General features: G+C 47.9%; 1 protein-coding gene across 2 annotated transcripts in view; it reads right to left on the bottom strand.

Annotated features, from left to right (window-relative positions):
* The window catches only part of RHPN1 (rhophilin Rho GTPase binding protein 1), a 34,074-nt gene extending 20,146 nt beyond the window's left edge, over positions 1 to 13,928 (bottom strand). Inside the window, exons 1-2 of one of the 2 annotated variants that reach the window (XM_064154425.1) lie at positions 13,337 to 13,928; positions 2,711 to 2,829 (exon numbers count right to left, since the gene is read on the bottom strand). In XM_064154425.1, coding sequence (XP_064010495.1) covers positions 2,711 to 2,829; positions 13,337 to 13,438 — 221 coding nt within the window. In that variant the 5' untranslated portion in view covers positions 13,439 to 13,928. The remainder of the gene's footprint in view (positions 1 to 2,710; positions 2,830 to 13,336) is intronic. The other variant, XM_064154426.1, reaches the window with a different exon arrangement.
* Positions 13,929 to 15,371: the final 1,443 nt, after the last annotated feature.

The following is a 15,371-nucleotide window of genomic DNA, read 5'->3' as shown; positions in this document are numbered from 1 at the left end:
CAAATGAAATATGGTTGAGTTTTATGATCATAGAATGGTTCTAATTGGAAGAAACCCTAAATATCATTTTGCCATGGGCAAGGACACCTTCCAGTAGGACCAGGCTGCTTGAGGCCTCATCGAGCCTGGCCTTGATCACCTCCAGGAGGGGGCATCGACAGCCTCCCTGGACAACCTGTTCCAGTGTCTCACCATCAAGAAATTCTTCCTAACACACACAGCCTGAATTTGCCCTTCTCCAGCTTCAATCCATGTCCCCTAGTCTTATCACCAGAGGCCCCTGTAAAATGTCCCTCCCCAGCTGTCCTATAGCCCCCTTCAGGTACTGGAAGGCTGCTATAAGATCTCCTTGGAGCCTTCACTTTTCCAGGCTGCACAGCCCAAATTCTCTCAACTTGTCCCCATAGAGAAGATACTCTACAATTTCCCTTTTTCCTCCCAGATTTCCCATGTTCCATAAGCTCTAAGTACCACAGTGCCCAGAAAACCACAGTGTTAGCTGCAAAGTGGACTTGGGAAAGGGAGGAAAATCAGCTTCTACCAAAGGACATCCAATCTGCTGATCCAACAGAAACAAAAAAGAGCCTCATCAGGGCATTTCCCAGTAATTAAGTTGTGATTTGCATCACATTTTTGCTCACTCCCCTGCACAGGGCTCCAATTCCTGCTGTTTGCATCAACCCCACAGCCAGGCAGCTTTGTGCTGAGCCAGCACATTGTCCTCTGTGTTTTCATAAGAGAAGGGAGTCATGTGGAGCTCCACGTTGAGATTTCATGGCCTTGCCCTTTAATGAGATGAGGCAGAGCAGCTTGGTTGAAGCAGTGGGGTGTGGGGGCTGTAAGCTCACCTCCCACAGGAAGCCCTGTTTGTCAAGGAATCACAGAATGGTGAGGTTTTGAAGGGACCTATGAAGATTGAGTCCAGCCCCTCTGCTAAAGCAGATTGTTCAAGATGACATCCAGGTGGGTTTGGAATCCCTCCAGAGAAGGAGACTCCACCATCTCTCTGGGCAGCCTGTCCTCACACACCAGTTAAAATATCATTTCTTGTTGTAGTTCAACACAACCAATCTCACTCCCTTCTTCAAGGTCCACAGAGCACTGAGGTGCAACCATTCAACTTCAGAAACCGAAAGTCAATTTCATTTTACTGGGGCATATACAACTCAAAAAAAACCCCAAGCTATTTTAGGGCAGCATTGGGCTATTTTCTTGTGTTCACAAAGTTGTCCACCTTGCACGTAGAAACATCAGATTGTTTGGATTGGAAAAGACCTTTAAGATCATCAAGCTCAGCTGCTAACCCAACGTTGTCAAGTCCACCACTGAACAATGTCCACATATACATGGCTTTTCAATCTCTGGGCATAGGCACTCCACCACTGTCCTGGGCTTGAAAACCCTTTTGGGGAAGAAATTTTTCCTCATGTCCATCCTAAACCTTCTCTGGAGCACCTTGAGACTGTTTTCTCTTGTCCCCATCACTTGGTACTCAGAACTGACAGATCCCAATTTAAACCAGATGCTAGGAAGAAGCTCTTTACCGTGAGGGTTGGGAAGCACTAGAACAGGTTGCCCAGGCAGGCGGTGGATGCTCCCTCCCTGGAGGTGTTCAAGGCCAGGTTGGATGAGGAGCCTTGAGCAACCTGTTCTAGTGGGAGATCTATGGCAGGGTGTTGGAACTAGATGATCTTTCAGGTCCCTTACAATCTAAATCATTCATAGAATCAACCAGGTTGGAAGAGACCTCCAAGATCATCCAGTCCAACCTATCCCCCAGCCCTATCCACTCTCCTTTGACCTGTTCTAATATGGAACATGAGATACACAAATGATCTAAAAAAAAAATTAAAAGGCTCATCTTGGAGTTAATAAAGATAAGAGAGTTCCAAAAAAGGTGACTGAATCATGAACACCCTACAGGGGACACTAGCAATGTGCTGGCATTGCTGATGCTGGACTGGCTGCAATCTGAAAGCCAAGCCCAAGTGTCAACTTTGCAGCATCCATAACTGCATCTTCCAGCACAGTGAAGAGCTACCAGCCTGTACCCATCTGCAAAGATGTGCCTGAGATTTCAGGTTCTGCCATGGTGGAAGAACTGGGATTGGAATTTTTAGAACTAAAGCTGGATGTGACCCATCTTCTGGGGTTATCAGGCAGGAGCTCTGCAGTCAAAGCTCCATCCCAATGCAATATTTATTCCCATTACTCTAGGTGGGTCTTGAGAGGAGCAGCTGAGGGAACTTGGAGCTGCTAAGCATGGAGAAAAGGAGGCTGAGGGGAGACCTTCTGGCTCTCTACAATTGCCTGAAAGGAGCAAGATGGGTGTCAGTCTCTTCTCCTATGGAACAGGCAGAAATGGGGAAGTTTAGGTTGAACTAAGAAGCAATTTCTTCCTCCAAAGGGTTTTCAAGGCCTGGAATAGGCTGTCCAAGGTAGTGGTGGAGTCCTCATTCCTGGAGGAATTTAAAAGCAATGTAGGTGTGGTGTTGAGTGACATTGTTTAGTGGTGACCTGGCAGTGACAGACATCATGATCTCAAAGGTCTTTTCCAACTGAAATGATGCTATGATCTGCTCACACCCTGCTTTGTACCATTCTCCTAGGACATAACAATTATGATTTTTCCTGATCAGATGCCTTGAAGCCATCTTGAGCAAACTCCCACCCTCAGCCTAAGCCCTGGGTCCCAGGGACCAGGACTCACCTGAAGAGGTTTTCTGCTCCTGCTCTCATCCTCATCTCCTTGTTGATCTGCTGGTTAATTCGTGCTCGGCGATGCTGCAGCTTGCTGCGTTGGGTCTGGGCAAAGGGGTCACAGCCCTGCTGAGAGAGAGGAAGGCAAGGTCTCACCAAAGCATCCAACAGTTTGGGACCATTAGAGACCCTTTCAGAGTCCAGCATTGTCTTTGAATTCAATTTTATTATCCTATATCCTATTGTTGAGTGATCTGATCTCCTATGATAATGTGAGCTGCTCAGCAGATGAGGGAAAGGCTGCAGATGTGCCTACAGGGACTTGAGTGAAGCCTTTGGCACCGCTTCCCCCAGTGTTCTCCGGGCTGCCCATGGCTTGGATGGGTAGAAGCTTAGCTTCACTGGGTGAAAAACTGGCTGATTACTTGGATCCAAAGAGGAGTGATGGATGGACTTGTGTGGTAGTTCTGGGGGGGGGGCTAGAGTCCCTTAAGAAAACTAGAGACAAAATCCTGATGGGAACCCAGCCCCCTCCCCACACTACCACAACTCCAATGTAGTTGCTGGCCAGTGACAAGAGGTTTTCCCCAGGACTCAGGTCTGGGGCCTTCCATGGTTTCATCAGACACGAAACAAGACCCAGGTGGCTGCAGATGGCTCAGTATAACCCCAGAGCTCAGGAACAGATGTGACCCCGTGTCTCATCCCCTGCTAGCTGTAGGGGAGGGAGCCCAGGCAGCAAGTCAGGAGTTCATGGGGGAGGAGAAGCAAGTTGCACAAAGCAGTAAATTAATTCCATCCCTGCCTCCTTCCTTGGCTTCAGCGTGGACTTTCTGCAGACAGGGAAACACGTTTCATCTTGGACTCCAGGAAATAACAGACAGCAAAATCCCTCTGTCTCACGGAGACAAGAGGTTACTATGGGATGCCCCAGGCAGTGAGGTTACCATGAGAAGCACCTCTGAATCCAGGGTCACAAAAGCTTTGCCCAAGCAGAGATGTTTTCCATTTTGTGAGGAGAGGTTCAGATGCCTCAGATGGCACAAGGCTAAGCAGTTTAAGATCATGGAGATCTCCAAGCCTCCTTTTCATACACCAGTGCAAAGCCTGGGCAGATCCCAACAAGAACATATTAAGATCTGCTGTAGCACTAAATGAAATTCTGCAAAGTCATTATTCCATTCTCTTGTTTCCCTCCAAAAACTTCCATTTGCTGTGTACACATCAGTCTTATCTGCTCCTCACTGCTCTCCTCCCACTACTGCTAGTGGGACCCCCATATCAGAAAGGTATTTTGCCACTCAAGAAAGTCTATAGAGCTCTTGAAGAGTGCCCACTCTCATTCTGTCCAAAACACCACCTCAGTTAATTGCTGCCATGTAGATCCCTACATGGGCCTCACATGGTCTCACCACATCCTACAGTCTCAAATCCACAAGCCAGGGCAACACTCCCTAGAAAACACTGGAGATTCCAGTGTTACTCCATGAAAACTTCTCTCTGGGGAAGCCAAAAAGGAAGAAAATAAATCCTTTCCGCCTCCAAAAGGATGAAACCAGATTAGATTAGAGAGTACGGAATGGATTTTTTTGTGTTTTCATAGGTTTCAGTTTCTGAAAACTAATTTCTTATGTTTGAAGCCCACTAAGTGGTGGCCCCTTTGAAAAGGGCCTGGGATTAATGTTGGCATTTTCATTTAGGTGAAAGATTTGAGCTCCTAATTGGTACACTGGAGACTGAGGAATCAGAGTGACTCCATCTGGTCCATAAATCTGCAGGATTAGTGCATTACAGTAATCCATGAATTTGTTGAAATTAGTGAAGGAGCAAGCTGGAAGCATGACTGGTGATTCTGGAAGAGTGATTAAGTAGGACATTCAGAAAACAGTCCAATAGCTACACAAATCTTGAATCAGGAGGAAGTAAAGGAAAGGCTGCTCCAAAAGCATCTTCATTCTGGTAACCCACTCATCTTGCATGCACCATTGGGGAAAAAAAAAATCCAGAAATTGGAAGCAAAAGGATGAAGAATCCCACACCATGGAGATCAACAAGTGCCCAGGTTTTCTATGCAAGAAGAACCTGAGCCAACCGTTGGAAGAAAAACTCAACCCAATCATGCAGACAGTATCCAGATCTGAGCACCCAAAGGTTCTCAGAGCAAAGAAGGTAGCACCAAACTCATCCAGAAAGTGGCTGCTCCTGGAAATGACCAAGATGGCTACAAACATTGTGCCTTCAATGATGCTGCTTCACATAGTGTGAAATATTAACCTAGAGATGGAAACTAAAGATCGAGAGGGAGGAAAAGGTAACTCAAGGCCATTTCCTCTTGTTCTGTCCCCTGATACTAGAGAGAAGAGACCTACCCCCAGCTCACTCCAACTACCTCCAAGCTGTGTTCATCCTCCAACAGCTTACATTCAAAGGAACCCAATGCTTAACCTGTACCCATACCCTTGGAGTCTTCCCTGCATGGCAGGGAGGTTGGAACTAGATGACCTTTAAGGTGCCTTCCAACTCAAACCATTCTATGACTCAAAGTTGCAACAGAAAACTACCGAACAGAGCTTATAAAGTATGTGGTGACAGATTTAAGAGTGTCTTACATAAAGGAGGGGTCACCAAATTCCACTGTTGGGTTATAAAAGGGATTTTCATTGCTTAATTCTTCTTTGTGCAAGCTCTTGAGGTCAACTCTTTATGGTCAGAATAAAGATACAGAATTTCAATCAGCCTCTTGGGCTTTGGGGTGCACCTAAGGACATTGAGAAACTAAATCAGCACCTCCTCAGAAGGAAAAAAAGGTCTGGAGGTTCCAGAAAGACCTTCTTGAAGTCTTATGGCACTTAAAGAGGTCTAACCAAAAAAGATGTAGACAGTGACAGCATCACAGAATGATAGAACGGTTTACGTTGGAAGGGACCTTTCATGTAGTCCAACACCCCTGCAGCAAGCAGGGGCATCTTCAACTAGAGCAGATTGTTCAGAGCCCCATCACACCCAGCCAGTGTCTCACCAGGAGCTGCTGTGACAGGAGAAGAGGTGATGGTTTGAAACTAAAAGAGGAAGATTCAGATCAGATAGATGAAAGGCATTTTTACAATGAGAATGGTGAGACACTGGCCTGGGCTGCGCAGAGAGGTGGTAGTTACCCCATCCCTGAAACCATTCCAGGTCAGGTTGGTTGAGATTCTGAGCAACCTGTTCTAGTTGAAGATGTCCCTGCTGACTGCAGGTGGGTTGGACTAGATGAGCTTTAATAAGTTCCTTCCAACCCAAACCATTCTGTGATTCAATAGAAGAGTAAAACGAGGTGCTTAAGAAGTGGCCAGGTTGAACAAGACAGTTCTTTTCCTTCCTAGTTCAAAATTTCTGCACAGAAGTGAGCATATAGATCTTCCAGTAAGAGGCCATCAATTGTCTAGCAGAGCTTCTATGTATGCAGAGAACAGCCATGAAAATGAGCAAAGAGTCATTAAGTTATATGAGTTGTGTCCAGCTCTAAAGTTTATTGCCTTTGACAAAGCAGGATTAGAGACTGAACTATTGTACCAAGATCATTTTATGCTCAGAAAACATCTGCCAACTAACATCAAGTTCAAACCTCAGCATGACAATGTTATGGAAAGTCCTCAGCCAATGCCTCCACATAAGGAGGACAAGAAAAGCCAGAAGATCCCACTCTGAAGAGGCCAAGGCAGAGCCCCTTTGAGGGATGTGAAGGCTTTTGTCAATTATACCTTCCAGAGATAAGGCAACATCTACAGTGATGTAATGGTGCTGCTACCTCCCCACCACCTCTTCTAGCTCAGGAGCATCCATCTGGGGTGTTAAACAGGGCAATTACGTGGTTAAGGTTTCCTTGTATAAGCAAGTCCTTAGGGAACATTTGTTAGAGATGATCACCAGGTGTACTTTGCACTTTATGTCTCCAGTAAACACAAGCAGATGAAGCACTGATGTGTCTTGGGTGACAAGGCACACCTAGAGCATTGTTTATGACTTCAGTGCCAAAAGCAGGCTACCACCTCCCTGCACTAATGACAGAAGAACTCATTAGCTGCAAGAAGAGATGGATGCCAGCAAGTCCAAAGGGCAAAACTATGCACAAAGGGACTCATTTCTGCACTTTCATTTCTGCTAGAAGAACAGGAGCTCAGCTGTGGGAAGCAATCAGGGGAAAAGCAAAACCTAAGCATATGAAGTGATCAAAGGATGACTGTGAGCTGGCAGCTTGTGTAGCTGTGAGTCTACTTAGAGCACCAATGGGTATTGAGGTAAAAGGTCCTAGCTGCTTTCAGAGCTTTGCTGGATTCACAAGAGGTGCTCCACGACCCACCTGCTGAAGCATGGACCAAGCTGTGCCACCTCTGAGATTGGCTTCATAGAATCACTAAGGTTGGAAGACACCTTTAAAATCAAGGCCAACTATAATCCAATTGTCACCATCAGGACTATTGCCAGTTGGAGGAGCTGAAGAGCATCCACAGAACAGCAGAAGAAACCTAAGGACCACAGAATTGCTTTGGTTGGAAAAGACTTCTAAGATTGAGTACAATCATCAACCTAACGTCACCATGGCCACTAAACCATGTCCCACAGTGCCATGTCCACATGTTTCCTGAATGCTTCCAGTGGTAGTAGTTCCACCATCTCCCTGAGCAACCTACTGCAATGCATGACCACTCTCTCCTTTTTCAGTGAGGGAATAACTTGGTTTGATGGAAATCAAATGATCTGCTCCAAAATTTGCCACAAAGCCACGCACTGCACATGGGCAGCAGCACATCATCACTGTAGTCCTGGTACCTTGTGGTAGATAACATGGGCTCAGTTTCAACACAAAGTGGCATGGCTGACATCATAGAATCATCAACTAGTTTGGGATGGAAGGGACCTGTTAAAGGCCATCTAGTCCATCACCTCTGCAGTCAGGAGGGACATCTGCAACTAGAGCAAGTTGCTCAGAGTCCTGTCCAACATGACCTTGAACATTTCAGGGACGGAGCTTCTACCACCTCTTTGGGCAACCTGTTAAGACAGCATAGTTCAACACTGTTGGAATTTAACTTAAGGGGCAATGGTTTGAAACTGGAGCAGGGTAGATTTAGAATGGACACCAGAAAGAAGTTTTTTTACTAAGGTGGTAGAACACTGGAACAGGTTGCCCAGAGAGGTGGTGGAAGCCACATCCCTGGAGACATTCAAGGTCAGGCTTGATGAGGCTCAGAGCAACCTGATCTAGTTAAAGATGTCCCTGCAGCTTGGGTGCACTAGATGATCTTTAAAGGTCTCATACAACCAATGCATTGTAGTACTCCAGCTCCATGATCCCTCTCCAATGCTGCTCTGCTCCCTAACACCAACCAGTTGTTGAAGTTGTTTGTTCAGGGTGTAAACCTCTGCCTCAGAAGAAATGGCAAGAGCTCTATTGTGTGACTCATCTCTACCTCACCTCATCCTATCCCTGCAGTTCCCACAACAGCCACCCCAAGTGGTCCTTGTACCCACAGAGAGCACTGGCAGCCAGAAGAGACTAAATGAAATAGAAAGGCCCTTGGAGCCAAAGGCAGAATCAAGCAAGGCTACAAAACAAGCCTGAGATATCTTGATCTGACACCTGATAACCATGAGAGCCATAAGGCAGCTGTAGTCACAGCAACCTTTGGACATCACATGTCATCCCATGTGTAAACTGTCCCCCTGTCTAGAGGAGGAGCTCCTTTAGGTAGGATCTGAATTCATATGCAATGTCAAAGTCACACTGATGATGGACTGGGTTTGTTGCTAACCCTCAGAGCTGTCTTACTGAGTCCTGGGGTGGTGAGGTCCTACAGCATTCACCACCATCAAGTGAGCAATCCACTAACCTTTCCAGCACTACTAGTCTGTGTCAATGATGATATTAAAGAAACCAGCACATGAAGGAGTACATGGTGCTGAAAGAAACCAGACAGCCTCTGACCAGGAAGCCTCCAACCACACCAGGGATGGTGACTGAAGAGCCAAAGATCAGTGCTGGGAAGATCAAGCACCAGCCTGTCTGGACTAGAAGATATATCAAGCCAGAGCTATTGCCAAATCACAGAACAGGGGGGATTGCAAGGGAATACTGAAGATCATATAGAACAACCCTCCTGCTAAAGCAGGGTCACCCATGTCAGACTGCGCAGGAACACAATGTCCAGGTGGGTTTGGAATCTACTCAGAGAAGACAACTCCACAATCTCTCTGGGCAGCCTGCTCTATGGTTCTGTTGCCCTCACAGCAAAGAGCTACTCCTCCTGTTCAGACGGAGCCTCCTGGTTTCGAGTTTGTGCCCACTGCCCCTTGTCCTATCACTGGCCACCACTTATAAGAGTCTGACCCCACTCTTTTGGCTCCCACCTTTTAGCTCTTACTGACTGTTGAGAAGATATCCTTTCAGGCTGCTCTTCTTAGGGCTAAATAGCCTCGGGTCTCTCATCCTTTCCTCCTCTCAGGGATGTTCCAGGCCCTTCAGCATCTTCATAGCCTCCCCTGGACTGTCTTTGATAGTTCCCTGTCTCTTGAACTGCCGAGTCCAGAACTAGACCTAGTATTCCACCTGTGGCCTCTATAGGGCAGAGTAGAGGGGGAAGAGAACTTCCCACAACCTACTGGAGGGTTATGGACCAGGTCATGTGGAGTGTCATCACAAAGCACTTGCAGGATGGCCAGGGGATCAGGCCCAGCCAGCACAGGTTTAGGAAAGGCAGGCCTGCCTGAACAACCTGATCTCCTTTTATAATCAGGTTACCTGCCTGGTGAATGTGGGGCAGGCTGTGGATGTAGTCTACCTGGACTTCAGTAAAGCCTTTGACACCATCTGCCACAGCAAGCTCCTGGCTTGGACAGATTCACTCTGATATGGGTCAAGAACTGGCTGGAGGGCCAGGCCCAGAGAGTAGTGGTGAATGGTGCCACATCCAGTTGGCAGCTGTCACTAGTGGTGTGCCCCAAGACACAAGACTACACCTGCCCTTGTTGAACATCATGATGTTCCCTTCACCAAGCTCTCCAGCCTGTCCAGGTCACCACTAACCAGCAGCACTGCCTGACAATGTATCAGCTGGGATTATTTTGCAGCCCACGAGTTTTTGAGTCAGGCCAACAACAGGACAAGTGGCCAAGTGACCCCGGCTTAGCCGTGGGATAGAGAGGAAAACAAAAGCCTGAGAACTGCTCCACACACAAAAGCAGGCTTGAAAATTCTCATTTTTAGCCGATTATTGATCATTCCCTTCTCCTCTCAGCCAAGAGCATTTCACTGGAGCTTCAAAGCAAAGTTGGTGGCAAACAAGTATTTTCATTTCTTCCCTGAATGTTTAGTTAGATACAAAAATCCCTATCATGGAACTAATCTGATGAAGCCCTCTGGCTGCAAGCTGTTTTTCTGTGGGAGATAGGAGCAGCTAAAACCTCTAAAACCTTTTATTGAGAAGATGGTTACATCACACAGCCTTTTAACAAATGAGCTGAGGATTAAGGTTTTACATTTCCCAACAAAGTGCCCTCACTGTTGGCTGATGGATTCAGCAAGAGGAAGGAAAAATAAAACAAGGAGGGAAAAAATCCCAAGCATAAAATTAAGGGTGATTGAAGGCTTTTAAACAGCAAAATTTGCATCTAGAGGTTGAATTTTAGGAGCATGAAACTGCTCTGGGATGCTGAGGGAGATGTCATGAGAGCCAGGGCAAGGTGCCAGCAGGAAACAGATGTTACAAATCTGATATTAGGAAAGCTTTCTTTCCCTAAAAAGTTGTCAGACTCTGGAGCAGGCTGCCCAGGGAAGTGATGGAGTCCCCCTTTCTAGAGGGGTTTAAAAGACAGGAAGATGTGGTCCTGAGGGCCATGGCTTAGTGGTGGACTTGACAGTGTTAGGGTTTATTGACAGAATCATTTTGGTTGAAAGGACTCAGCCAGGTTCTGGAGCTGGTTTTATCCTGAGATTGCAACCTCAAGCATCAATCTGATCTTGAAGACACTTGGGCTTGACCTCCTTCGGTGGAGCTGAAGAAGCTAAAACCTTAAACCAGGTTGGTACTGACACAGGGTCTTGCTGAAGTATCAGGTGCTACTCGTAAGGAAGGAGCAGCAGGACTATTCTCTATTTCTTCTGAGTGTAGACACCATTGACTTGATGATCTTAAAGGCTTCTTCCAACCAAAATGATTCTGTGTGTTCTGTGATTCTATGAGTTCAGGTCAAAAAAGTCACTACCACACCTTTTGAGATCCCTTATGAGGAGTAAACACAAAACATCCACATCGATAGTTGGATTTGATGATCTTAAAGCTCTTTTCCAACCTAAATGATTCTGAGTCTAGGCCCAAATAAGTCACCATCACAGCAGCCTTTGTGATCTCTTGGGAGGAGCAAACACACAACAACTACATCAACAGCTCCTGACAAAAATACAACTAGAATCATAGAATGCACTGGGTTGGAAGGGATCTTTAATAATCCTTGAACTTGATGGTGCCCAAATCCAGAAGAAACTAGGGAATAAGAGTCCTGCTGCTCTTCCCTTATGAGCAGCACCTGCTATTTCAACAGGAACCTAGGTCAATGCCAGCCTGGTTTAACATTGCAGCCACTTCAGATCCACTCAAGGAGGTCAAGCTTTGATAGAACAACAGGAAATGGCCTGAACTGAGATTGGGTATTAAGAAAAAAACATTTATTCAAAGGTATTGGAATAGGCTGCCCAAGGAGCTTGCGGAGTCACCATTCCTGGAGGTGTTCATGCAATGTATGGACATGGCACTTTGGGACATGTCTTGATGGCCATGCTGGTATTAGGTCAATGATTGGACTCAATGATCTTGGAAGTCTTTCCCAACCAAAACAATTCTGTGATTCTATCTAGTTCCAAGCCCACTGCCATGAGTGGGAGACATCTCCCACCAGACCAAGTTGCTGAAGGCTTTGTCCAATCTGGTCTTGAACACCTCCAGTGTTCAAGAAAAGATGATCTCGATAGTGTCTGTTTAATAAAAAGCTGATAGCACTAAAGGGAAGTCTAATCACGTGGGGGGGTTAATTAGCAAGAATAATCATGTTATGACAGATGTTGCAAATCCCCAGCCAGATCCCTCCCCACTAAAGCTTTGCAGTACTTTCCTGTTTTTCTCCTCTGTGCTACCCTCTAGTAGATCCAAAGAGAGTAAATTAACGACTTCTAAAAAGGAAATAGTTTCTGCACCCAGAAGAAATTGGGGAATAGGACTCCTGCTGCTCCTTCCTTACAAGCAGCACCTGCTATTTCAACAAGACCCTGGGTCAATGACAACTTGGTTTAAAGTTGCAGCCTCTTCAGCTCCACTCAAGGAGGTCAAGCTCAAGTGACTTCAAGATCAGATTGATCCTTGAGACTGCAATCTCAGGATTAAAAAGCAGCTCCAGAACATGGCTGAGTTCTGCTTCTTGGGTGGGTTGATTTTTTTTCCAGTGGGATGGATTTTTTTGTGTTGTTTCAGTTTGGCTGGGTGCTTTTGCTTTTTTTTTTTTTAATGGGTGTCTTTTAAAGGGTTGCTTTTTTAATGGATCTTTTGGGGAATTTGCTTTTTAATGGGGCTGCCTTTTGGGTTTTGGTTGTGGGGATTTTGTTTGTTTGTTTAGTTGCTGTTTATTTTTGCCAAAGGGCTGTGGAGAGGCAGATCTCTGCTGAAGAACAAGTTTTGGAAATTACAGACTTGCAAGAAGAGATCAGATTACAGGGTCAACTCACTACAGCTTTTATAAATGGAGCTCCCAGGGGACAAACTTAACGGGAACCACTTAAACAGTCCCAAAAGTTAACATTTACCCATCTTTTCCTTGCTATAAGCAGCACTTTTAAAAGCCTTCTCCACCTCAAGAGCTCACACAGACACCCAAGGGATGCCCAGCAGGGTTGGTGGCAGCCTGAGGACAATCCCTGCTGGTTTCACCTCACTGTTACTAATTAAATGAATGACGCCAGCAAAGTTATCGCCCCATCTTGCACGCAGAGCCACTGCATCCACTTTCCTCGTGGGTATATCCTAGGGTGAAGTCTGCCAGGGAGCAACACTCACCTTGGTACCTCTGATGATAAGGAGAGGGATGGGTAATGCCTGGTTGGGTCATATTCTTACAGGCAAAACAGGAGAAAAAGCCAAAACACAGGAAAAATTGGCTAAAAGGAGTCTCTGGGATGCTTCTAGGCTGAGACAGCAGAAGATGGGATAGAGGGGAGTTTAAGAGATGGTGAGCTATGAGATTGTTGTGTAAGGTTTATGGATGAGCTACCGGACACACTTCTACTGCACATCACACACCAAACCCTTCCCCAGCCAACTCCCTGCCATGACCTGACACTTCCAGCACAGTTTGATAACTAAGACATGCCTGCACCCCCATTCATGGAAATCACAACCCCATGGAGGCAAGGCCTTGAGCAACAGAGTCTGGAGGAAGGCATCTCTCTCCGAGGTGGCAGGTTTAGAACAAGATGACCTTTAAGGTCCCTTCCAATCCAAAGCATTACATGATTCTATAGAGCCAGCGTGGGCACCCTGCCCCATGGGGCATTGCCTGAGTGCTTTGGCCACCTGCACAAACCCACAGCACCCCACCAACCGCATCTCACCTTCCGGGTGCTGCCGCTCTTCAGGGCTTGCAGGAGGACAAGTCCACTGGCCTTGTCCCCTGCCCCACCACCATCCGGGCTCTCCTCCTCAGGTGGCATCATCTCCAGGGGTGCAGCATCCAAGGGTTGAAAGGGGTGGGCCCACGGCTGAAGGTGGGAGTCTCCTGCTTGACCTCACAAGGTTGCTCTGGGTCTCCTGGCCTAGCCTCACAAACTATTAGCCCCCCAAAAGGGGAGTATCAGAGCCCAGTCCTGTCCAGAGTGAGGGCTTAAAACCCCAACGACACTCCCCTCAGTGCTACCCCTGATGGAGGGGGTTAAACCCCACAGGTCCTTAGAGTTACCCTAGATGGTATGGGAGAACAAATGCCAGACTTCCCCACTTAAAGCTGCCCCCAGATGGAGGATGGGCATGGGTTAAACTCCACGGACCCCCTTTTAGAGCTATCCCTAATGGGAAAGGGGGTGGAAAATTTCCCACAAACCGTTCTCACAGAACTGATGGGGACACAAACCCCCACACCCCCCTCTTGCCAAACTCCTCCAGACGGGGGTCACCCTTCTCAACTCCCTCCACAGCGGTGCCTCAACTAAAAGCAAGTCCCCCCACACCACAGCCCCCCTCCTGGGAGTTGAAGGAAGCCACTGTCCCCCCCCCGCCTCAGCCCCGCTCACCCCTCGCTGCCCCCTCACGGCCCCACCGCCGAGGCGCTACCAGCCGGGAACAAGCGGCCGCCGCGCGGGGGCATAAGCAGGGTGGGGAGGCGGGGCGAAGAGCCGCTGTGGCCAATAGGAAAAGGGGATGGAGCTGATGGGCGAAGATGTTGCCCAATGGAAGAGCGAAATGGGAAAGGCGAGGGGAGGGGGGGCAGAGGAGGGGCGGGGCGGGGCTCAGGGGCTGTCGCCATTGGCAACGGGGGGAATGGGAACGCCGTGACGTCAGCGGGGGGCGTGGCGCGGCGGGGTGCCGGTGCCCCTTCCACGGGCGCGTCTGGGCAGCCGCCGAGCCTGACCCCGCGGCACGGCTGGGGAGAGCCCGCTGCAGCCAGAACCGCACCCCCCTCCAGGCACATCGGGATGAACCCCTCTCCAATAGAATTGTCCTTTAACTGCTGTTTTCTACCCGTCCACATCTGGATGACGTCACCTATAAACAGACCCTCCCCCCAAACACGTCTGGACTGATCTGACGCCCCTCAGAAGCCTCCTCGATCTGAGTGCTCTCCCCACGCCATCCACAGCTGGACGACGCCATCTCCAAACAGACACCCACCCCAGCCGCACCTGCCGAGCCCACCTCCAGTCAGACGCCCCTGTAGGCACCTCTGGATCACCTCACCTCCAATCAGACGTCTCCTTCCTATTTGGATGCTCTCCCCCCCATTCGCATGTAGACAACATCACCTCAAATCAGATCCCTCCCCACCCCAATCCGAAGAATTCCTTTTCCCAGCTGCATCTGGATGAGGCACTTAGTGCCATGGTCTAGTTGACTGGACAGGGCTGGGTGCTAGGTTGGACTGGATGAGCTGGGAGGTCTCTTCCAACCTGGTTGATTCTAATGATTCTATGATCTGCGCTCTCCCCACTCTATGCAGCTCCTACAATCCCCACACCCCTGCCCTGTGCACTCCCTCCGTGTGCAACATTTGGGCTGCTGTGGTGGGAGCAACAAGGCAGGAGCCATCTTACACCCACCCACCCCAACCTCAGCTAGCTGCCTTCTGCTCCAGTGCTGTTCTCCAGGGACTCCTCATTGTGTGACACCTTGGGTGCATCACACTCCAGAATCTGGATGGTGATAAGTGCCAGAGCAGCTCTGCAACATCTGCAGTTGCCCTGCCTTTGCCCTTCTATAGCTATTAGATGTTGGTCCTGTATGAAACATAATATAAACAAAATTAATAAACTCTTCTCCTTTCTTTTTGCTTTTCCCAGACATATCCAGGCCAAATTTCACCAGATCTGGCTCCATTTCCATCAGGAAGTTCATGAGACCAAGCTTAGGTGTGATGGATCCAAAGCAAAACAGTTT

Source organism: Pogoniulus pusillus, chromosome 14 (assembly GCF_015220805.1).
Source record: "Pogoniulus pusillus isolate bPogPus1 chromosome 14, bPogPus1.pri, whole genome shotgun sequence".
Taxonomy (NCBI): Eukaryota; Metazoa; Chordata; class Aves; order Piciformes; family Lybiidae; genus Pogoniulus; species Pogoniulus pusillus.
This window is presented reverse-complemented; position numbering and strand designations above follow the sequence as displayed.